The sequence below is a fragment of the Danio rerio genome, chromosome 4, assembly GCF_049306965.1.
Source record: "Danio rerio strain Tuebingen ecotype United States chromosome 4, GRCz12tu, whole genome shotgun sequence".
NCBI lineage: Eukaryota > Metazoa > Chordata > Actinopteri > Cypriniformes > Danionidae > Danio > Danio rerio.
Window position 1 is genome coordinate 7402405 of NC_133179.1, and position 25780 is coordinate 7428184.

The 25780-nt window shown below is 33.0% G+C and overlaps 1 protein-coding gene across 12 annotated transcripts in view; it reads left to right on the forward strand.

Moving 5' to 3' along the window:
• dock4b (dedicator of cytokinesis 4b) overlaps positions 1-25780 on the forward strand; it is a 191979-nt gene that overhangs the window by 120274 nt on the left and 45925 nt on the right. For all 12 annotated transcript variants that reach the window (XM_073946666.1, XM_073946667.1, XM_005164996.6 and 9 more), the window contains exons 17-32: positions 4146-4299; positions 5433-5530; positions 5616-5699; positions 5788-5888; positions 8515-8596; positions 9232-9402; positions 14924-15116; positions 16131-16258; positions 18847-18981; positions 22644-22742; positions 22824-22918; positions 23025-23100; positions 23180-23280; positions 24321-24379; positions 25011-25159; positions 25240-25325. In XM_073946666.1, coding sequence (XP_073802767.1) covers positions 4146-4299; positions 5433-5530; positions 5616-5699; positions 5788-5888; positions 8515-8596; positions 9232-9402; positions 14924-15116; positions 16131-16258; positions 18847-18981; positions 22644-22742; positions 22824-22918; positions 23025-23100; positions 23180-23280; positions 24321-24379; positions 25011-25159; positions 25240-25325 — 1811 coding nt within the window. The remainder of the gene's footprint in view (positions 1-4145; positions 4300-5432; positions 5531-5615; positions 5700-5787; positions 5889-8514; positions 8597-9231; positions 9403-14923; positions 15117-16130; positions 16259-18846; positions 18982-22643; positions 22743-22823; positions 22919-23024; positions 23101-23179; positions 23281-24320; positions 24380-25010; positions 25160-25239; positions 25326-25780) is intronic.

The window sequence follows — 25780 nt, forward strand, 5'->3', positions numbered from 1 at the left end:
GCCTATGCTTAAGGAATTAAAAACCTGCATTATAATTGTAAGTAAGCTTAGAAGTGCATTTACATATGAAAATGGCACTGAAACATCACTTAAAAAAAAACAATAGTCCTATTTGGTTATTTCATAAACATGTACATGCATGTGAAACAATGCTGTTTGTTGTTTGTTTTATTTAATTCAATTTTGTTTTTATTTCATTTTAAATTTATTTTATTTTGTTATTATTTTACTGTAATATTCTATATTTTTATTAAGTTTTTTATTTAACATTTTATCTCATACATTATTTTATAATTGATTTAATTTGATATGTCATTATTATTTTATTTAATATAAACTTAAATTTTATTTTTGATTTGATATGATATATTTTATATTTAATTTTAGTTAATTAATTAATTAATTAATCTATTTATTTATTTATTTATTTTTCTATTTATTTGTTTTTTATACATTTTTTATTTATTCATCTATTTATTTATTCATTAATTCATTTATTTATTTGCTTATTTATTTATTCTATTGATTTGTTTATCTTTTTATTTTTTATTTTTTTAATTATCCATTTATTAAATAAAAAAAATGTTATTTTACTTTTAAATAATTTTTATTTTATTTATCTATTTATTTAAATATCTATTATTTATAATTAATTAATTTATCTCTTTAATTATTTATGAATTAATTTATCTATTTATTTATTTATTTATTTATTTATTTTGTTATTTATTCATATCTGCATCTCTTTCTCACAGACATCAATGGAAAGTAATAGTTTTGGTAGATTGCAAAAACATCAAGTAAAACAGTACATATATTTCCAGTTTTGCATGATAAGGAGAGAATAGAGAGTGAGAGAGGATTTAAACTACAGCTAATGGCTGCATAATTATAAAACCAAACACATTTTAAAGTTTTAAAATTTATGAGGGCATTTTTTATTCTTTTAAAATATTATTTGTTTAAAATAAATCACAAATGCAAAAAAGCACAGATTTTGCCATGCTTGTGGGTCGAAAAATGAGAGCATTGGCTTCAATATATAACATTAGTAAAGTTTACACCTTTAATGCATGTAAACATATTGCAAAATTAGTATTAACATCTGAAATAACACAATAGATGCATTTAAAATAACTCTTAAAATGACTTCTATTAGTACATGTAAAATCACAGCATCACGAAAGCTTAGCCTATATACAGTACATCCAATATGATGCTAAGTGCTTCTCATGGCCTATTTACAGATGCTGAAATAGGGCGGTTTGCTTGCGCATTTACACACACGTCACTGCATCCAGTAATGCTGCGCTGCGCCGTGTCACTGGTCATGTACAGCATGCGTTCATTGTGCATTTACACACACACATCTGCTGACCTCTGACGACGAGCCAATTTTGAGTGAGATAAACGATATATAGAAAACAAAAACCCAGAAGTCAGCTGTTTGCATTTGTGCTGCAGGCAAAAGAAGTGCTGACTGAATGCAGAGAGATTTCACGATGCTAATTAAAGGACGAGTTCAAGCAGAAATAACACTAATCTGTGCTTATTTCGCGTACTTCTATTGCAATGCCATTTTGCCTTCTCAGAAAAGCCAAATAAAAGTGCTTCACTGAATTATAGCATTTGGGTGAACTATTATACTTTTGAGTAAGTGTGTATACTGTAGATGTAAATGAAACAATGCTAAATGTTGCATTGTGGAGTATTTCTAGAGGTAATTTTATACACAAGATAATAAACACTTGTAATACTGATGTTATAATATTAAATATTAATAGAATACTAAATTACAGTCTACATATAATTAAAGTGCACTAAATATGTCTTGACTTTTTGTTACTATAACTTATTTTATTAACTTAGTCAAGTTTTTAGTTATTTTTGTATTTTTACAAAGTTTGCCTTCATATTGTTTAGTCAATTTCATTGATGTTAGTCCATCTCTAGTCCATTCCATTGATGTTAGACCATTTCTAGCCCGTTTCATTGATGTTAGTCCATCTCTAGTCCATTTCATTGATGTTAGTCCATCTCTAGTCCATTTCATTGATGTTAGTCCATCTCTAGTCCATTTCATTGATGTTAGACCATTTCTAGCCCGTTTCATTGATGTTAGTCCATCTATAGTCCATTTCATTGATGTTAGACCATTTCTAGCCCGTTTCATTGATGTTAGTCCATCTATAGTCCATTTCATTGATGTTAGACCATTTCTAGCCCGTTTCATTGATGTTAGTCCATCTCTAGTCCATTTCATTGATGTTAGACCATTTCTAGCCCGTTTCATTGATGTTAGTCCATCTCTAGTCCATTTCATTGATGTTAGACCATTTCTAGCCCGTTTCATTGATGTTAGTCCATCTATAGTCCATTTCATTGATGTTAGACCATTTCTAGCCAGTTTCATTGATGTTAGTCCATCTCTAGTCCATTTCATTGATGTTAGACCATTTCTAGCCCGTTTCATTGATGTTAGTCCATCTCTAGTCCATTTCATTGATGTTAGACCATTTCTAGCCAGTTTCATTGATGTTAGTCCATTTTTAGTCCATTTCATTGATGATCTTACTAGAAAAGTTAAGTTCATTCAAAAAAAAAAAGTTGCATTGTAAAATACAGTGTAAAATGATCGAGATTAATGTTTTAAAATAGCTTTGATAGCAAAATATTATTGAAATAATGTCAGTTTGTGGTCAAATTAATATATTAAATATACTGAAAACCTCTTGGTTGACAACCTCTCTTTCAAACAACTAGAAAGTCAGTGGGAAAACATAAATGATAAAGACGATTATTTTGGGGCTGCTTTAATATATTAAACATATTATACATTTAAAGATTCTTGTTTTAAATATTGTTAGATTTTGCTGTATTTGGCTTAACCGTTCTTGGGTGGCTCGCCAATGTATTAGATTACTCTAATACATAAAATAAGTAAGCTGACCAAAGTTCTTACGGAGAGAAGACTTTATTGAAGACAATCAATAGTGCAGTTCCTCAGCAGTGATGTTAACCCATCGGCCTTCAAGTAACCTAACTCAAAGTACTGTCTGTGAGACAGTACTTTATACTAGCATCAAACAAACCATTCTGTTTACGAGGCTCAGCAGGACCCTCTTCAGATGTTTCAGCTGTTGTTTTGCTAATACCATTGAGATTGTAAAAGGTTCATTTAGTTCAGTTTGTGAGGGTTGAGGCACAGGTAACCCCATCTTATCACATCAGAGTTTAATCAATGTAAATGCAACTGAACTAAAATGCACATAATCTATCAATATTCATATTCATTTTTAGTATATAAAGTTATATACTGAATAACATATGGATGCTTCTGAAAATCTTGGTTAAAAATATACTTTTATAAGTCATTTGTTAGACTTTGATATTTTAATAAATTGAGTTATATAAGTAATGTATATTAACTTCTTAAAGTCAAGTGCTATTTTGGGGTTTCTGCCTGGATTTTGCCTACCCAAATTCAAAAGCATCCCAAATCCACAATGCACATGAGGTGTGAATGCAAAAGTTTGGTATTATTTTTAAAGAAAGCCCTTTAGATCTTCATAAAACACAGTTGATATTTGTTTAAAATAATTGTATATGTTGTTTGTGATATTATAAACCCCTCCAAAAAAGGCTTTTTTTTACTCAAATTTGAAAGTCTCCCATTTAGGTTCTGTGTGGTCTCGGTTGCTGTAATGAATGTTGTTGTTGGTTCATGTCAGTAATCAGAGAAAAAAGAAAAACGTCTCTATGATCTATGCAAAAGGTATTCTATTCTAACAGAGAACAGAACCACGTGTGGGGTTATTGGGCCAGTACGGACCTTTAAAATGTAAAGAACGCGAAAGTAAATGATAATTTTACAAAGTTACAGAATAAAGAATACATTTTAATCAGTGTATGAAAAAACTACTTATTCATGTGTTAATAAATATTTATTTTAAGCTCTGCAATTATGAATTAAAAATAAAACATTTATTGGATTTATTTGTTTAATTATAAGGGGTTTGGCTCATTTTTATTTATTCTGTTTAGTTTTCCATTAACTTTTGTCTTCTGACCGATTTACTGCCACAGCTGGAAAAAAAGATGAAAAGCTTGACGCTGTTATTTTGTTTTTGTTCCATGTTTTCCAGTGTGAGGAGAACGCTAACCTGCAAGACTGCTCTCGCTACCTCAAACTGCCCTTCTCCAAATCAAACCTGCCCGGCAACAACCAAACTGTGAAAGGCACTAAAGAGTCCCTGTGGATCACATCATTCCTCTGTTCCACCAAACTCACTCAGAACGGTGTGTGTGTGTGTGTTGCATGTGTTTGTTTGAATGTAGTTTATGTGCACGTGTTCTGTGTGTTGCGTAATGTGTGTGTGCATCATATGTATGCTCATGTCATGTTGTGTGGGCACATGTGGTGTGTGTGAGTGTGCAAGTGGTGTGTGCATTTTAGTCAGCTGCTGTAGGACTTGTTTTAATGTTGTTTGTCTTATTTTCTTGGCATCTACATCAGCAAAACTACTATTATTTGTGCGGTTTACTCATTCGCTCAAGGTTTTTTGAGCTCTGCTTCAACTGGAAGATTCTCAGTTTTACACCCTTAGTGAACACCAGCACAGCATCTAGCAAGGTGTTTTATTATTCTAGAGTTCATCTGCATTTCCACCTGCAGCACTGAGACTGAGAATGATTATGTGCTGAAGGCTCCACATCCTGTTCTTAAGGACTGATATTTTATTCCATCTCATTTCTTAAGCAAAGATGCATAACTTCCATTCATGCTACAAGCGTTGACCACCTTCATAATCAATTTTCTGTTATCAATCTGATGTCGCATTTTTAAGATGTCATCATATAGACTTCTTACGAAGTATCTTAGAGTATTTTTAAAATACAAAAATACAAGAATATTAAGTTTTTTAATACAAAATATTCACCCATTTTTATAAACCCTATCGAATACAAATTACAAAATACTATTTTGTATTTAAAATATGTATTTGAAATACTTGTTTCAATTGCTGCCCATCCCTAGGTACGATTGCATTCATATCAGAAGTGAACCGTACTAGAGTTTGCACGAATCGTACCCCAGAGCATCTCTTTTAGGCGGACTCGTGAACAGTTCATGACTGTGCACCTAAGATCAGAAGACATCGTTCACACTAGCTAAATGTATCGTACTTTGTTGTCAAACAAACCTAAGTGCGGACCAAAAGTGCTAGTGTGAAAGCACCCTTAATCATTTCCGAAATGGAGAGCTGAAAAGCTAGACAACTAAAACAACAGACCTTTATTATTCCCATGCTGGAAGTCTCCTTTGCATAATAGCAGATATAAATGGATACATTAGGGCAGTCTGCATGCAGCTTTTTGTACAAGTCTCAACAAAAAATGTGCACTGATTGTCTTTTTTTTTTTTTTTTCAGGTGACATGCTGGATTTACTGAAATGGAGAGCTCATCCAGAGAGAATCAGTGACAGTCTGTCCAAACTCAAAGAGATCGATGGCTCTGAAATAGTGAAGGTCAGCTTTCTGTTGGTTAATGAGCATGTCAGTCATGAGAGCCTCAATTTCATACACTTGGTAATAAAATCAACTGCTATATCAGTTTTTGCAGGATACACTGGATACTCTTTTCGGCATTTTAGATGAGAGCTCGCAGAGATATGCACTCAAGGTGTTTGATTGTCTGGTACGTACAGATCTGTGGTTTTGACATAATGAAGTGCAATGAAGTCACATTTGCTTATTGTCTTTATGTATTCATTGTTGTCATGCAGGTGCACATTATAAACTTGCTTCAGGATAGCAAGTTTCAGCATTTTAAACCAGTCATGGACACCTACATCGAAAGCCACTTTGCTGGAGCCCTGTCATACAGGTATGCTAAAAATGGTCCTCAATTCACAAGCGTTAAGCTGTCACTCACTTTGCAACACATTTTCCAAAATCTGTATATAACTTATAGAAGCAAAATATGACTGTCCGTTTTTTTTTTTTATTGTTTTTATTTTGTTTATTTTAACTTTTATATTTAATGTTTTTTATAATGTTTTTTTTTTGTTTTTTATTTACTTTATTTCATATTGTTTTATTTTATATTTTATTTAATAAATCTTGTTTGTTTTATTTTGTATTTTTAAATTTTTTATATTGAATATTTTTGATATTATATTTCATTTTGTTTTATTATTTACTTTTTATATTATTTTATATTTTATTTAATTTTTTATTTAATATATTTTTTTATTTTATTTTATATTTAAATTTTTATATGTAATTAAATGTTTATATTTTATATTTTATTTAATTTAGTTTTTTTATTTTATATTATTTTTATATGTATTTTTTTATATTTTATTTTATTTTGTTTTTTATTTACTTTATTTTGTTTTTATATTTATATAATTTTTTTTATATTTTATTTTTTTCCATATTGTTTTTTATTAACTTTATTTTACACTTCATTGTATTTTATTTATTTGTTTGCATTTTATTTTGTATTTTTTATATTTCGTTTTATTGAATATTTTATTTTTATTTTATTTTATTTTGTATTTAGTGTTTTGTTTTATATTATTTTTATATTTATAATGTATATATATATATATATATATATATATATATATATATATATATATATATATATATATATATATATATATATATATATATATATATATATATATATATATATGCAAATGTTGTCAGGCATTTTTTGTCATGCTTTTTTGTTTAATTTTGATTTATTTTATTACGAATGGCACTTTGTTAATTTTTTTTTTTTAATGTAATGGTGAATATTTTATACATTAAAAATGGATCAAGGCTTTAAAAACTGAAAGCACTCACTCTTAAAAACAAGTACAGCACTGATTCTTCTCTCAAACAACACTTAATTTCATTGCATGTTGATTCATCAGGGTCAGAGATCAGCCCGCATTACAGCCCACACACTGCTCAAATGGGCATATTACACAACCAGTTAACTTTAAAACTGGACAGATTAAAATACACAGTCCAAAAAATCAAAAGTTAAAAAAGAAAATACTGTGTATCAGCAAAACATTGACAGACATGAAGTGAAATGTACAAAGCTGCAACTTCATGGGCTCTTTAAATGCATCTTTTAGGTTCTAGTTATTCTTGCTCACTGGTGCAAATGCATTGCATCATGCTCTTTCTTTTATAGGCTCTTCCGTTCTGTTCTTTCAGTTCTCCTTTTGTTGAGATTTTTAGGCTTTTAGAGAGCACAATCCGCATTCGTGCAGAACATTAAAAAAGCTGCACAGAAACTTTTCTCTCTGGCTTCTTTCGGTGCAGCAAGTTTCATTTTCTTTCAGCTGCTCAATGCAATGCTAAGAAATCATGGCAGAAATCAACAGGGATTCCACCGTCTGATCATATCGCAATACTTCTTTTTATCTGTTGCAATATGTGAGCTATTGCGATGTGCCATGATTAAAAACTCTCTTTTATTTTCTTGCTGCATAATGAAGTTGCTTAAAATACCTTAAAAAAGTTCTGAATGAAAATGTGTGCTGGATGATTGTAATGTAAAAGATAAGAATTGGTTCCTGATTGCAACATTCGATTGTCATGCTGCTTCTGCTTTCAATCATTCTTTGCACACAGACACTTATATTTAATATCCATAAATTTATTTTTAAAAACCCACAATTTATTTGCAGAACTACATGAGTAACACAAATAATACACTTTAAATATATTTATGATTTGCAGATAGTGGCTGCACATTTGCTCCTCATTCCTCTCTTTCTCATATAAAAATAACGGAATAAAATAAATGTATTTAATCCAATTAAAAAGGTATTTTTTATTAACTGTTAAATTGTATTGTACTGTATTAAATATATATTAAACCAGTATTATGTTTTATTTTATTTGTAGAGGTGGTGTAGAAATGAAATGTTAATGTTTATTTTAATGTATTTAATATTAATTCAAATTTATTTATTGCATTTCTCTCAAAGTTGGTATTTTTACCGACCTAGATATTGTTGTTTTGTTTTATATATTTGTAGAGGTGGTATTTTTTGTTCTTATTTCAATAGTTTTAATTAAATAAATAAAAATTGTAATTTATTTTATTGTAACTAATTTAATTTTAATTTATTTTATCCATTCATTCATTCATTCATTTTCTTTTCGGCTTAGTCCCTTTATTAATCTGGGTTCGCCACAGCGGAATGAACCGCCAACTTATCCAGCACATGTTTTGCACAGCTGATGCCCTTCCAGCTGCAACCCATCACTGGGAAACACCCATACACACTGAATCACACACATACACTACAGCCAATTTAGCTTACCCAATTCACCTTCTTGCTGTGAGGCTTTCTTGCTATAAGGCGATTGTGCCTAATTTAATTTAATTTAATTTAATTTAATTTAATTTAATTTAATTTAATTTAATTTAATTTAATTTAATTTAATTTAATTTAATTTAATTTAATTGCCAACCTAGATATTGTATTGTCTGGCAGGGATCTGATCAAGGTGTTGAAGTGGTACGTGGACCGCATTATTGATGCGGACCGTCAGGAACACATCCAACAGGTGCTAAAGGTGAGCTTTTATCATTAATTCTACCCATCCTACAGCTCAAAATGACATATACAGTCATCAAAGCTCCTCCGTCTCTTACATTTTGTGCCGCAAATGCAATTTGTATTCATAAAGTATTCAATATGTGAAGAATGCATAATGACTTCCACATTACATTATTTCACACATCCTACAGTTAAAGTCGAAATTATTTGCCCTCCTGTGAATTTTTAAATAATTTATTTTTTTAAATATTTTCTATAAGATGTTTAATGGGAGTTTTCAAAGTATGTCCTATAATATTTAACATTTTTTAAAACCATTTTAAGGTCAATATCATTAGCGCCCTTAAGCAATGTTCTTTTTCGATTGTCTACAATACAAACCAAAGCCCTGCCTAATTACCCACACTTGCCTAATTAACCTAGTTAAGCCTTTAAATGTCACTTTAAGCCGAATACATCTATCCTGTAAAATATCTAGTCGAATATTATTTGCTGTCATCATGGCAAAGATAAAATAAATCAGTTATTAGAGATGAGTTATTAAAACTATTAGGATTAGAAATTGGGGGCTAATAATTCTGACTGTATATGTTATTGCATTTTTATGTTGCTGTCTGTGCTCAGATCTGCTGTTTTTTTCTCTCTCTCAAGGCAACAGAGTATATTTTTAAGTATATCGTCCAGTCCCGGAGGCTGTTTGCGCTGGCCACAGGCGGACAGAATGAGGAGGAGTTTCGCTGCTGTATGCATGAGCTCTTCATGTCCATCCGCTTCTTCCTCTCACAGGAGAACAAGAGCATGAGGCCCATCACACACACGCAGGTGAGAGGGAAAGAGAGAGATGCATTCCTATAATGCATTACATTAAAGAAAGAAAAAGTTCAATTATGGGGTTGCACAGTGGCTCAGTGGTCATCTAACAGCCAGAAGGTTGCTGGTTTCAGTGCCGGCTGGACCAGTTGACATTTCTGTGTTGAGCTTGCATGTTCTCCCCATGTTCACGTGGGTTTCCTCTGGGTGCTCCAATTTCCCCCACAATCCAAAGACATGTGCTATAGGTGAATTGGATTAACTAAATTGGCCGCAGTGTTTGAGTGTGGGAATGCATACCAGGCACACGCTCAAGCCAGTGTGCAGGGTGTTGCGCAATATGATGTGATGCACAGCTCGGTGCTTCCTCAGCTCGCTTCCTACGCTGTAATTGAACGAGACATATGCAAAATACAGCCATTTTTACTATTAAAAAGATTGAAATCGTATGAATCAGTCAGAAATTGCATTTATCAGCGCAGATCAGGGGACTCATATTTATTTTATCATTAGTATACATCACATGCATACTGTAGATATAAATGAAACGATGCTCAACGTTGCATTGTGGAGTATTTCTAGAGTTAATTTTACACTAAATGTAAATTTAGCTAAATGTAACGTACTTTGATGTCAAACAAACCTGGGTGCGGGCCAAAAGTGCTAGTGTGAAAGCAACCTTAATCATTTCCGAAATGGAGAGCTGAAAAACTAGACAAATAAAACAACTTTGGCTGAACTATTATACTTTGAGAATCTGTAAGTGTGTATACTGTAGATATAAACGAAACGATGCTAAGGAGTATTTCTAGAGGAAATTTTATACTCAAGATATTAAATACTTGCAATACTAATATTATGATACTAAATGCTAATAGAATACTAAATTACAGTCTACATATAATTAAAGTACACTAAATATGTCATGACTTTTATGTTACTTTAACTTATTTTATGAAGTTAGTCAGGTTTCAGTTATTTTTTTGACACGCAGCTGTGGTAATAAAGACAGTAATATCGCTGTAATTCATTACACACATCCACTGTTTTAAAACATTTCAAACTTGTAAAACTCACTCTTGATCACATTTGATGATGATTAATGATCCTAGCAAACTGAACAGAACTTTTCCTGGTTGCTTTGCGCACGTCCTGTCTTGTTGATATGATTATACGCGTTACTACAGAGACATGTTAATACGCAGCTGTCAATCAATTCAGTGGGCGGGGAGACAGCACTTCTACTTCAAGTTGTGGTCGGTCTGAAAATCTCTCCAGTTGGTCCATTGTTTTTATGTTGTTAAATTGAAAAAAAAAAAGTACTGGGTGTGTTTATATCACCCCAATATGACGCTCTATACACTATACCTACACATATGTCTGTCCAAACAACTTGAAAAGTAGATTTTTTACTATAGGTGCCCTTTAAGTTTGCTATATATTAAAGAAATAGATGGCCGACATGAGGGTGGTGTAATCCAATGCCACATAGGATGAGAGGAAATAGGAGCTGCGCAAGGAACACCATAGGCCTTGAGAGCAAAACGTAAGTGAAAGAAGACAAAATATGATGATGCTGGTAAACCGAACTTAGTTCTTAATTCTTGAAATGAGCAGAGTTCCTGGTGATTTGGTGCTCTTTGAGTAAACCGATCAAAGTCTAGCGTGCAACATTTCTCATTTCTTTTAATCCAGTAATTTATTTTCATTTAAAACTATTTAATACCATAATCATTTAATAAAATAAGTGTTATTTTAATAGGTTAGAAAAAAAATATTTTGTTATTTATTTTAAAAATATTTTTATTTAAAATGAATAAAAATAGCCAAACAAATTCCAACATATTATGCAAATTGCTTTTACTTGCTTGGAAATTGCTGTTAGGATTTATTGTTCGCTGTCATTTTTAGCTTGAAGCGTCCTCCAAAACCACAGGATGCCATCAGACATCTCTCGGTGGCACAGGCGAAACCCTTTTTTTTTCATAGTAATGCCCTTAGTTTAATTAAATGCTAAATAATTTTAGCAATACATATCAAATATATTAGCAGCATGCTAATTCGTGTTATGCTAGCAATATGTTGGCTCATATTAGCATTGTTTTAAACGTGGTACCAGCATGTGACATTGCACACTAGGGATGTGTTAACAGCAAAGCTAAGCGACTAGTCTTAAATTTCTATATTTATAACATAAGTATATGTTTGTCTCAAATAATACATGTTAAAATATGAAAAACATGTTGACAAAATGCTAATTCGTTATCAAAATATCAAATTTATTTGAAGATTCCTCCAAAACCACAGGATGCCATCAGAAATCTCTCGGTGGCATTGGTGAAACCCTTTTTTTTTCATAGTAATGCCCTTAATTTAATTTCTCCAGACGCTTTGCCTTTGAGAAGTGGGATCATTCATATTTCATGAGGCGAATTTCATACAAAGGCTGTTTTGAATACACTTCCTAAACTCACGCTCAGCATTTGGAGCCTCCACACCAACATTTCCTCCTCGCCTGAGCTGAATGCGGATCGTGCTCTATTCTTCCGCCGCTCCGGCTTTTGTTCGGAATTTGCCGTCAGTCTATTTTGATGTTCCTCAAAGAGCCTTGGAGTTGCCCGTGTGCCCCCTTTAAAAGAGGCAGAAGAAAACGGACAGAGGAAGAAATGCTTTGGGTTTTAATGAGAGAAGGAAACATTGTAGGCTAAGTGAAAACAAAGGATACGCATGAATAGATTGAACTGAGATGGGGAAAGAAGTAAGATAGTGAAGGCGCTACATGATTACAAGAACCTCTTGGAATAATATTCAGCTTTCACTATTAGCATAAAGTCTGATCCACTTGGCAGCGATAACTCTTGCTGGTTATGATGAAAATAACCACCAATTATTCTCTGGAGTTGATTATCTGGCAGAAATGTAAAGCATTTGATATCTGTCTGTAACTAGCATAGCCTAGCCTGGAGAGTGGTAATACAGTTTTAAATCATACCAACAGCATTATAAAACATGGTATAAACATGCTAACAACGTGTTGAGATGTTAATGTTTTAAAACGTGTTAAAACCATGCTAGAAATGTATTAGATCATGTTAGCAGCATTGTAAAACATTGTGCTAAGGGTAATTTTTTGCTAGCATTTTGTTAAACATGTTAATGCATACTAGCGGTTGATGGAATGTGTTAGTCTGGTGTTAAAATACTAGCAAGATGTTAATGGCAACATACAGTAGAATGCTAAAAACATGATCAATATATTAGCATCACGTTAACTCGTGTTATGCTAACAATATGTTGATTCATGTTAGATTTATAACGATTCATGCTAGGAACATGTCCAAACATGTTTGAAATGCTGTGTTCAAACATGTTAAAACCCCTTTAGCATTTAGCTATACATCTAGGACTAGCTTAGCGTCTTTATTTATATACTTCTAACTTGAAAGTATGTTTATCTCAGATGATAAACATATTAAAAGCTGCATGTTAAAAATGCTAATTAATTTTAGCAATAGGCTATATATCAAATATATTAGCATCATGCAAACTCAATGTGTTGATTCATGTTAGCATTGTTTTAAAAAATGCTACCAGGATGCACCAATTCATACCAGAAATGTGTTCAAGCGTGTCAAAATCACTTTAGCATTCAGCTATCTATTTAGGAGTAGCTTAGCGGCTTTTATTTAGTTAGAAGACTAGCTTAGTGTTTAATTTATATATTTAAAACATGAGAATATGTTCACCTCACATAATGGATAATTAAAATATTAAAAACATGCTAAAAAATGCTAATTAATTTTAGCAACATATATCAAACATATTAGCAGCATGCTAATTTGTGTTATGCTAGCAATATGTTGGCTCATATTAGCATTGTTTTAAACGTTGTACCAGCATGTGACATTGCACACTAGGGATGTGTTAACAGCAAAGCTAAGCGACTAGTCTTAAATTTCTATATTTATAACATGAGTATATGTTTGTCTCAAATAATACATGCTAAAATATGAAAAACATGTTAACAAAATGCTAATTCGTTATCAAAATATTAAATATATTAGTATTATGCTAACTCATGTTATGGTAACGATGTGTTTATTCATGTTAGCATTTCAAACATGGTACCAGGATGTTACAGTTAATGCTAGAAATGTGTTCAAACATGTTAAAATTGCTTTAACATTCAGTAATTAGCGACTTGCTTAGCGACTAGTCTTCTATTTATTATATTTATAGCACAAGTATGTGTTTATCTTACATAATGCATGATACAATATAAACAAAATGCTAATTCAGGTTAGCAAAATATAGCAAATATATTAGCAGCATGCTAACTCACTCTATGCTAGCAATATTTTATTCCATGTTTTTTTTTTAAACTATGCCAGCTTATAACAATTCATGTGAGGCATGTGTTCAGACATGACAAAATCACTTCAGATTTAGGACAAACTTAGTACCTTGTCTTTACCAGCATGTAACAGTTAACACAATAAATGCGCTAACACCGAAGCTTAGTAGCTTGTCTTTACCAGCATGTAACAGTGAGTTTATGCTATAAATGCGCTAATACCAAAGCTTAGCGACTAGTCTTTTATTTTTCTGTTTATAACATGCATATATGTTTATCTCACATGATGCATGAGAAAAATATCGGAGGCTGCATGTTAATACATGCAAAATTCATGTTAGCAATATATATATTAAGTAAATTAGCAGCATGCTAACTCATGTAATTGCCAGGAATGTGTTTATTCTTGTTAACACAATTGTTTTAAACACCAAAGCTTAGTTGCTAGTCTTTACCAACATGCAACAATTTAGGCTAGAAATGTGATATCAGCAAAGCTTAGCGGCGAGCCTTTATATATTTATTAGCATGAGTATATTTTCATCTCACAAGATTCATCACCCATGTGTTAGACTGACTGTGGTTTGGACATTTTAATCTTCATAGAGAGCAGAACAAAGGCAGCCATGCTAATCCCCCATAATCCTCTGCTTCTCACCCACCCCTCTGTAAACTCAGTGCTGGTCTTCACAGCAGGATTATGTGTTGGGGTTTGACCCCTCTTCTGTCCATGTTCTTCCAGTATCTGAGATTCATTTAGTCAGTGGGTTAGTGGGTTAAACCCACATGAACATGGGGAGAACATGCAAACTCAACACAGAAACTGACCCAGTTGGAACCAGTGACCTTATTACTGTGAGGCAACAGTGCTAACCACTGTGCTGCAGTATTATAGTTGATGCTATATTCAAAGTTGCTGTTGTGTTATTTAGTGTACTGTAAACCAGGGTTTCTCAACCACGTTTCTGAAGGACCACCAGCTGTGCACATTTTCCTTCTTAACTAACACCTGATTTAGATCATCAGCTCATTAGCGGAGACTGAAAGACCTGTAATGGGTGTGACAGACAGAGGAGACATCCATAACATGCAGTGCTGGTGGGCCTCCAGGAACGTGGTTGAGAAACACTGCTGTAAACTATGTATAACCGCTACAACTGTTTATCTGCACCCACACAGGCGGTGTTTCTGCAGTCATTCCCCGCCGTGTACAACGAGTTACTGAAGCTTTTCACGGTCAGAGAAGTGGCCACGTTTGTCCGCGAGACTCTGGGCAGCCTCCCGACCGCCAGCCAGCCAGACTGCCCCCTAGAAGCAGTCAAACTGCACTGCATCGCCAAAACTGTGGACAGTCAACTTTACACCAACCCTGGTAAACCCCCACACACACACTCATAACAGACATAAAGATCATCATACAGCTACGTTTATTGACTTATTGCATCTGACGACACTGTTTCTGGGTCCATCAGATGCCAAAAGCAAACAAAAATACTCTATTAAAAAAAGCTGAATCCCACACAGTTACTTTATGTGTTCCAGACACTAATCAATTACGTTTACTTAATTGTTTTTACAAATTTAAGTGGATTAAACAGTAGTTTGTAACAAGGAGTGTAGTGTGTATCACAAATATATAAACTCAAAGTGTGCTGCAATAGTATAGACAATCATCGCAATGTTTATATATCCCGGCTAAAAAAATCCAGCTTAAACCAGCCTAGGCTGGTTGTCTGGTGTTAGCTGGTCGACCAGCCTGGTTTTAGAGGGATTTTGGCCACTTCCAGGCTGGTTTTCAGCCATTTCCAGCCTGGTCTTAGCTGGTCAGGCTGGGAGATGACCAGCTAAAACCAGCTTGACCAGCCTAGCCAAGCTGGGAGTCCAGCCAAAACCAGCTATATCCAGCTTAAACCAGGCTGGTCAAGCTGGTTTCAGCTGGATTTGGCTGGTCATTTTCCAGCCTGACTAGCTAAGACCAGGCTGGAAATGGCTGGAAACCAACGTGGAAATGGCCAAAACCCCTCTAAAACCAGCCTGGTCGACTAGCTAAAACCAGTCAATCAGCCTAGGCTGGTTAAAGTTGGATTTTTCAGCAGGGATTCATCTTTTATTAATGGTTAGATTTTTTTGTGTGATGCACTTTGTGAAAATTGATTCATTCTTACAACTTAACCTTATTTGCAACATATAGAAGTTGTTATGTCATGTGGTGTTAGCATTGATGCTAATGACTAAACAGTGGTCATAAATGGATATTAAAAGTGTTTCCTCAGCTGAGTAGAGGTTTGCACCTGGAAACTATATTCTGTACATCACAGAGTCTACAGTGAAGATAACGATGATGACAGCCTTATTGAGAGTGAGTTTTCTTGAATGTTTTTGTCAGATTCCAGATGTGTCCTGCTGCCGGTGGTGTTGCGTTTGCTCCAGGCTCACATGCAGGAGCAGAGAGATTTGGTGATGTGTGCTCATATACTCACCTGCATGCTGTCTCTTCTCAAAAAGGACGACACGGTAAGAAAATACACATTTTTACACGTTTTTTTTATTCTTGATAGATTAATTCACCTCTGGTTTGGTTTGGTTTGGTTAAAGTGAACTCTGATGCAGTATTTTGTTCTAGTCTGGACCGAAACTGAACTTCAGATGTTATACTTTTAAAGGGATAGTTTTTACTCATTATCGACTCTCCTCAAATGGTTATAGACCTTTATGAGTTTCTTGCTTTTGATGAACACTGTTAGACCACCAACTCCACGCCAGATAAATACGATCCAGCCCCAAATGCCAGATCTTGTCAGAAAATATCTGTTTTTTCTAGGATATGGACAACAAGTCAGCAAATTTTCTAATATCCAAACCTGTTAACCAATATTCAACTGAATTAACGGTCTCCTATCAATGTAGGATTTGACTGAAAAAAACAGAGAGGAGCAGAAGCAGGAGACTTTGACTGACCACGATAAATCCAACAAGTGTTAATATACCACAAGCAACAACAATGGAAAATTACTGCTTCACAACATTGTCCAGAGACAATACAGAACTTGAAATGGGGACATACTCTTATCTGTTACTCATAAAAACAAGAGCCGCATGAATCCACAATCATAAGATTATAACAATATGGAAAAATGGAAACAATAATAAAGAGATAACTATATGAATATAGTAGAGAAGATTTCGTATGACAAGAACTCGTGAGATTGAATCGCGCCAAGATTTGTCGTGGAGTTGAAAAGTTCTTTCATGAGTTGTGACTTTATAATGGAGCATGAGGGTGAAATTAGCATTTAAATAGAAGTAAAATACCATTCGACTTCTTCTTTTTATTTTTAAAGCACCTAAATTGTTTTGCAGTTGTTTTTTTCCAGTTAAATTAAAATCTATTTTCCGTTTATATATTAGCATATGTTTTGTTAATGTTTAAAATGAATAATAAACTACTTTCCATTCACATCGGCTATTAGGAAAATATTATGCAGTGTTTGCATGCTCTTTACTCCATAGAATTCATTCAAATAGAAGTAAAAACATTAACTGAAAGTTGATTTTAAAAAAAAATCCCTAAATAGATCCCTTTTTCCCAGTTGAATAAAAGACAATTTCTTAAAAATAGTGTAAAATTCTCATCTCGTGTCATTCTTGTGAACCCAATCTCGTGGAGTAACCGTCTCGTCACACCCCTAAAAAACATTAATTATAAAATATAAAAAAAAAACCATAATAAAATGACAAATAATAATCAAATCATTAACTAATGATCACTAAAATGATATAATGATAATTATATAAATGACTAATGATCATATGAATAAATAAAATAATTAAATGAAGAATAAATGAATATAAGCAAATGAAACTAAAACACAACATGAATGAATGGTTGCTTTCTTGAAACATCACACACATAAGTTTGCAAAAAGATTTCTCAGATCCTTAGTTAGATTCTTACTAAAGAAGATATTTTGAAGAATGCTGAAAACCTGTAACCATTGACTTTCATTGAAACAAATACTATGAGAGTCGATGGTTACAGGTTTCCAGCTTTCTTCATAGTCTCTTCTTCTGTCTTCAACAAAAGAAAGAAACTCAAATAGGTTTAGAAGATAAGGATGAGTAAATGATGACAGAATCTTAATTCTTGGGCAAACTAGACCTTTAAGTAAATCAGTTTGGCTTGACTATTAAGACTGATGTTGTTTATGCAAATGGCAGTACAGTTACTGGTTGTTTTTTTGCATTTGATAAATACAATTAATCGACAAAATACATTATACAACATTATACATTTATATATGTGTTTGTATATATGTTTTAATGTGAATTATATTGACATTATTGCTAAATAAATATCACAAAATATTATATACATTTATATTTGTTTGTGAATTTATTTCAATGTGAATTTTATAGACATTTTTGCTAAATATTTAACATTTTTGAAGTCTTTGTTTTTAAGATTACCCACATTAGTATTATTAAATATTAAAAATATTTCTACAGCATTATCAGTCTAGATTTATGCATGCATACTTATTGTACAGGCAGTTAAAGGAGGATTTTGTTCACTATAATAACCAAATAAGAAACTAAAATCAACTACAGGATGTTTAAATGCATACTCTTCAAACCACTGTAGCAAATGTGCAGTGCTTAGGTTTTTCCATTGATGTCTATTTACACACGCTATGGTAGATTGATAGAATAAAAGATTATTTAGCATAAATTTCTTCAAAATCAGCACAATTCACCAGCACACAAGCCTGAACGTGAGTAACCACAGACAGCTTCCAGTAGACAGACATGTCATTCAGAAGTTTTGCACATCTCCCATCAGTGTTGACTTCTGCTTTGAAGGAGAGCAGCGGAAAAACTGGGATGTGAAAATGCTGATTCTGGTCTAAATGCAGACGTTCAGCCTGACCTTGAAGATAAAGGCGATGTGTGCATGTGCGCGTATGTGTGTCTTCCTGCATTTGTATAAGCTGAAACGACAGCTGAACCTTTCATGACCGTCTTACCCTTTCTGCCATTAACAACCTGTCAGAAAATCACCACTGACCTCTGCTGTGTGTGTTTCTGTGTGCTTCTGTGTGTAGGATTCCAGTTCATCTGAAGAGGTGGATCTGATCGTGGAGAGTGTTTTGGCTGTTTTACTGCGGACTATACTGGAAGTCGCTAACAGGCCACAACCTGCAGGGCCGACGCTACGGCCACAAGTTCAAGATGTTACGGTATGGCATTAATCAAAGTGAATACTGCTGTTCAGCACACATCAAACATAAAGACTCCTAGAATTGAATGACCTGTTGTTTCTGCAAAATAATATTCTGCAGTTTTCAAAATTTGTTAATTAACAATGCATATATTCTAGAAACTGAGGTTACAAAGAAGTTTTTCAGCTCAGAGAAAAAATATAATATTTTAGATCAGCCAGGATTAATTAGTTTAAGGCATTTAAGGCATAGTAAAGACATTTAAAATAGTGTAAAATAAATGTTTACTTTCAATTAATAAAATAAAACTATAACATTTAACTCTGGTTTATTTCTATAGCACTTTTTACAATGGAGATTGTGTCAAAGCAGCTTAACATAGAAGTTCTGGTTAAGTCCAGATTTCATAGTTGAAGTTCAGTTTGTTTCAGTCCAGTGTAGTTTAAATTTCACTGCTGATAGTTCAAACACTGAAGAGCAAATCCACCGAAGCGCAGCTCCACAAGTCCGGATCTGAGCAAGCCAGTGATGACAATGGCAAGGAAAAAAATGTCCCCAATAGACAAAAGTAAAGAAAAAAAAAAACCTAGAGAGAAACCAGGCTCTGTTGGGCACGACCATTATTCTTCTGGCCAAGCTGTCTGTGTGAAGCTGCAGTCTACAATAGGTGCTGGAGGTTGGAGAAGCTGGACGTCCATTGTGGAGAACTACAGTAGAGCGCCGGCGGGTGTTCAGGCTGGCCCACAGGATCAATGCGGTGACTTGTTTGTACTGTGGTCCATCATCAATCAGTCTCATGCACTTCATTCCTCCATGACCACCACAGCATCAGCTTGGGATACGGCCTGGTCCAGGATTATGGATACCTTGTGATCATCTCATCACAGCTCTTGGATCACATCAATAGAATGCATAGTCTGTAGGGTTCTCGGGATGAGTATCCCCAGGTGGAAATAGAGACTAAAGAAAAGAAATATTATGCAGCAAAATTGTTTTCAACATTAGTAATTTTATTAATTATTAAGTGCATCAAAACTGAAAAAACATTCATCACAGAAGATGTTTAGCAGTGTCATTGTTTTCAAAATTAGTAATTGTATTTTTTATTATGAATTAATAATTGTATTAATCATTTTATTACAAATAAAAAAAAAAATAAACAATAGAAAATGGTGGGGAATAAAAAAAAGGAACTACTAATGTTTTTGTTAATCTACTAATCTAGTATGTAAAGACGCTTTTAATGCTACAAACAAATTCTATTTCAAATAAAAAAAAAAATCTTTAAATTTTTTTTTAGTTTAAAAAAATCTGGTAAAACAGCTGTTTTCAATGCTGATAGTAATAAATGATAATAATAAATGACAAATAATAAGCAGCATAATTGTTTTCAACATTGGTAAATTAGTAATTTTATTTTTATTATTAGTTATTAATTTCATTAAAAATCATTTTAAAAGAACTTACTGATATTTTTGTTCATCTAGGATGAATTTGGCTGTACAAAACATTAATGTTTATAATCATCATAGTGTAAAGACATTTCTAATGTTATCAAAGGTTTCTGTTTCAAAATAAAGACTGCTCGTTTGATTTATTGATTTTTTTTTTTTTGTCTGTTCAAAAAATCCTGAAAAGCACAGCTGTTTTCAACATGGATAATAATGAATGCAATGGCTTGAAAAACAAATGTTTAGAAAGAATAAACGTGAGGATGAAGCGTGCCGAGATGGAGCATCAGAAAGCAGCCCTCAGGGTGAAGAAAGCACAGGGTTTTTTCTACATCAAAGTCTCTCCAGCAGCAGCAGATTTGACTGATTCCCAATGCAAACCTTACTCCAATTTATTCATCCATGTTCACACAGACTTTTATGTTTAATGTGGATTTTTCCCCATAGTACAGACAGGTTGTGTGTAATGAATTTATATGAGCCGTTTATTGCTAAAGCCACATTAAATCTGCTTTGTATTTTTTAGGGAAATTTATACTGAAAATATCTAAAAAGTGTTCAAATTATTCGATATTTATTTTATCTTGTCTTTTAATGTCTTGTTTAAATATATGAGTTACTTTATACTACGTAATTAAATTTTTTATAGTTCACCCATTCAAATCCACATAAGAAAGTGGATTAACACATAAGGAAGTGTTAATGGTGGTTATTACATGTCTTAAATAAATAAATAAATAAATAAATAAATAAATAAATAAATAAATAAATAAATAAATAAATAAATAAATAAATAAATCTGAAATGCAATCTGAGCTGCATGCAATGCTTTTTAATGCCCAACCCTACCCCTCAAAGTGACATCACTAGCTCCATTGAGTGCATTCCATGCATGACTCCATTGTGTCTGACATTGCATCTCTGAGATTTTTGGGAAAATTGGGAAAATGTATAAAAGTGCAAACTGATGGCTGAATGTGTTATGATGCTTCTGTAAAATGATGTCAATAGTTTTCATTTTGGTCACACTTTATTTTAAGCTGTAGTTCTTGCTATTAATAAACCATGTGCTGACATTTATTTCAATCATCTCCTAATTTGCCGCTTATTAATAGGTATTAAGGTTTAGGTAGGTATTACATCAGAAATGCAGAATAGGATGATGCAGAAAACACTAGTCAACACTAATAATTACTAATATAGAACAAAATCAATGCCAAATGTATTGAAATAAAAAGCTTATCAAATAGCACAAGTTGAAATAAATAATACATTGAAATAACAACTGCTTGCATTTTATTGACCTGGTTTGCCAGGGTTTGTATTTTTAGGGCCTGAAACTTAACACAGCTGTTCATTTAAGCTGTGAATATTTCAGCTAAAAATATTTCAAACATGATTATATACTTAACAATTCAATGATTCATATTTAATTTCCTGATGTCATGTATAATATTCAAAAGACAATTTTCAATCTATTTTGTTTCAGTTGAAAAATTCGCTTCCAAAAATTCAGTGGATCAAATTCGGTTGTTAATTTTGACATTGACAATATTAAATGCTACTTTTGTGCTGTTTTAAGCTTTTTTCCTCACTTATTTACTGGTTAAAAAAACTTAAATTGGTCCAACTGCTAGTGAAAAAGCAGCTGGAGATTGTCAATCTGCAATCTGTTGCTTTCCCTGTAGTTCCCGGAAGTAATGTCAGATTTTAAGAGCCAAATTTGATCCACTGAATTTATGGAAGCAATTTTTTGAACTGAAATAAAATTAAATTACCTTATGAAAATTACCCTTTGAATATTATGCTTAGTATTTTTCACTGGTATTAAATATTTTGTAAGTGAAATCTGGAAATTGAATATGAATTATTAAGTATGCAAATGTGTTTGAAATATTTTTAGTTGAAAAATTCACATCTTAAATAAACAGCTGTGTTAAATTTCAGGACCTAAAAAATACAAACACTGAAATTTAAGTCATTAAAATGCAAGCAGTTGTTAGTTTAATGTATTATTTTTTTCAGTTTGTGCTATTCAACAAGCATTTTATTTCAATACTTTTGGCATTGATTTTGTTCCATACTAAAAAAATAGCTAATATTTTATTAATATACCAGTAGATAATAGTGAGAATTGATACCTAAAGTGCTACCTTATTATTATTATTATTATTATTATTATTTATTTCTGTCACTGTATGTTTCTAATGTGTTGAATATATATTTCAGGGAGAGTTTGTGTCTTGTCTTCTGGCTTTGTTGAGGCACATGAAGGATAAACACTATCAGCAGCTCCTGCAGAGATTCACCAGTAAAGAAGACCTGCGGGTGAGAGTCTGCAGTACACTTTATCTCACTGACATCTCTTCATCACACACATAAACACTCATGAAACTGTCTGTTGGTCAGGACTTTCTTTTGCACATCTTCACTGTCTTTCGGATCCTGATCCGGCCAGAGATGTTCCCCAAAGACTGGACTGTCATGAGGCTCGTCACCAATAAGTCAGCTGCATTATTTCACCCCTTTACTTGAACATAATGGTGTTTTTAACGTGTGAGATTGTATCATGTTGATCTAATATGCGATCCGGTTCATTTATATTTTCAGCATCATCATCACCACTGTGCTCTACTTGTCGGATGCTTTAAGAAAAAACTTCCTCAGTGAGAAGTTTGACTATAAGGTTTGTTCTCAGTCTAGAAATGGTTGATCTTTTGTTTTATTTAAGCCTCTATAAAAATATACATTTTTGTCTCCTGTAGGTTTGGGATTCGTACTTCTGTCTGTCTGTAATATTCATCAACCAGACCTGCCTTCAGCTCGAGACTTTCTCTGCCTCGAAGAAAAAGAAAATACTAGAGAAGTGAGTGCCGGAAACCTGTCTAAATGATCTTATTAATAAAAATGTTTCCTTTATTAGGCTTGTTTTAGTTTGTTTATATTGTTTTGGTTTAGTTTAACATTTTCCGTAATTTTTATATTTTAAATTATATCTTAAATTAAATTATATTTATTATTTAAATTATATGGGCGAGGCAGTGGCGCAGTAGGTAGTGCTGTCGCCTCACAGCAAGATGGTGTTTCTGTGTGGAGTTTGCATGTTCTCCCTTCCTTCGCGTGGGTTTTCTCCGGGTGCTCCGGTTTACCCCACAGTCCAAAGACATGCAGTACAGGTGAATTGGGTAGGCTAAATTGTCCGTAGTGTTTGAGTGTGTGTGTAAATGTGTGTGTGGATGTTTCCCAGAGATGGGTTGCGGCTGGAAGGGCATCCGCTGTCTTATTCATTAGTTTAATTTAATATTATATTTTATTTATGTTGTTTATTCATTCATTCATTCATGCATGCAAATGTTTATTTTATTTCTGCAAAAATAAGTTAAAGTAGTTCCAAAAATGAATTTGAAGACAGCTTCAGTAATAAGTTAGTGTGCAAATATCAAATAATTATGTGTTCATCCTTAATTGGGGGCTAGTCTTTTCTTTTCTCTTTTTTTTCTCTTTTTTTGCAATTTGTAGTTTGTTTGTGTCCTGTTTTCCAGTTTTTTTTTATGTGTGTGTGCTTTTGTCATTTCTATTAGTTAATATAATATGAAAAAAGTTCAATTATAATTTAAATGATAGGTAACAAATTAGCTTATTTTGAATATTCTGAATAATAGATTTGACTTTGTCATGTTAAAGTAAACTGAAATTAAAAGTATTTCCTTGACAATTAATTTATTATTAACCATAAAATTATTACACTATCAAAAAATATTTTAGAAGTAGCTTCAGTAATGACCTGCTTAAAGAACTTCGTCTGCAAATGTCTCAATTGTATTTTGATCGTTAACCTGGTACAGGATCTTAATAGTATTATACCCCTTTCTTCTTTCTTCCAATTTGTGCTTTGTTTGTGTGCAGGTATGGAGACATGCGTGTAATGATGGGATGCGAGATCTTCAGCATGTGGCAAAATTTAGGCAAGTCAAATCAAATCACTTTTATTGTCACATCATCAGCAGCACGTGAGCTATAATGAGTGAAAGCTTAGGTGCTGGGTCCAACTACAGTGCAAAATACAGAGAGTGCAAATACAACTACATTGCAAAATACAGAGAGTGCAAATACAACTACAGTGCAAAATACAGAGTGCAAATACGACAATGTGAAATTGACAGCAATATGTACAATTGAAATTGACAGCGGTATGTACAGTCATTCCTAGTCGGTCACACTTTACAATACGGTTTTATTAGTTCATGTATTTACTAACACAAAGTAATTATAAACAATGCTTTTACACCATTTATTAATCATAGTATAGCATTTACTTATGCATTAAAAACATTCAAATTTCTGATTGTTACCATTAGTTAATGCATTGTGGGTTAACATGAACTAACAATAATTTTCAGGATTGTTAACAACAAACAACAATTAACAACAAATACTGTAATAAATGTGTTGTCCATTGTTTGTTTGTTCATTCATCTGTTTGTTCCAGTAAAAGCATTAACTAATACAACCTAATTGCTAAGTGTTACCTCAAAATCTTTGCCATATTCGCATCTTATTCATACGAGTGATGAACATCCATTTCTTGTATTGCAGGAGAGCACAAGCTAAACTTCATCCCGGCGATGATTGGCCCATTTCTGGAGGTGACGCTTGTACCTCAGCCGGACCTGAGGAACGTCATGATCCCCATTTTCCATGATATGATGGACTGGGAGCAGCGGCGGAGTGGAAACTTTAAACAGGTCACACAGCGCCCCCTTCTGGATACCTGCAGGACACCTCTCAAAAAAAAAAACTCACTTTGTATCTCACTATTCCACAGGTGGAAGCTAAACTCATAGACAAGCTGGACAGCCTGATGTCAGAGGGCAAAGGAGACGAGACCTACAGGGAGCTTTTCAACAGCATGTAAGTCGAAACATTGAAAAATTATAACTATACATGCTTGATTAGATGAATTACAGCGGTTTAAGCTTTATCTTCTTAATAGTGGGTGTCGCAGTGATTTGTAAATGATGGTTATTTCTAATGTTATGCATCATTGTGGAGAGCATCCAACACCATGCCTGAAAGGCCTGAATAGACTTTTGTAAAAAATAAGTGAAAGTAATTGACTAAACTTAAATTGAGTACAATAATTAATGATGCCGATGGTGAAATGTTTATTTTTGTTTTCTGCTGTTGTTCATTTAATAAATTGAGTTCGAGTTAAATTTGGTCACAACACCAAAGTTATCTGGAAGAGCGCTATCAAATCTTTACATTTGATTACAAATATTAATAGAAATATCTTTCTGTCTGTCTGTCTGTCTGACTGTCTGTCTATCCATCTATTCATCTATTCATCTATCTATTACAATGTG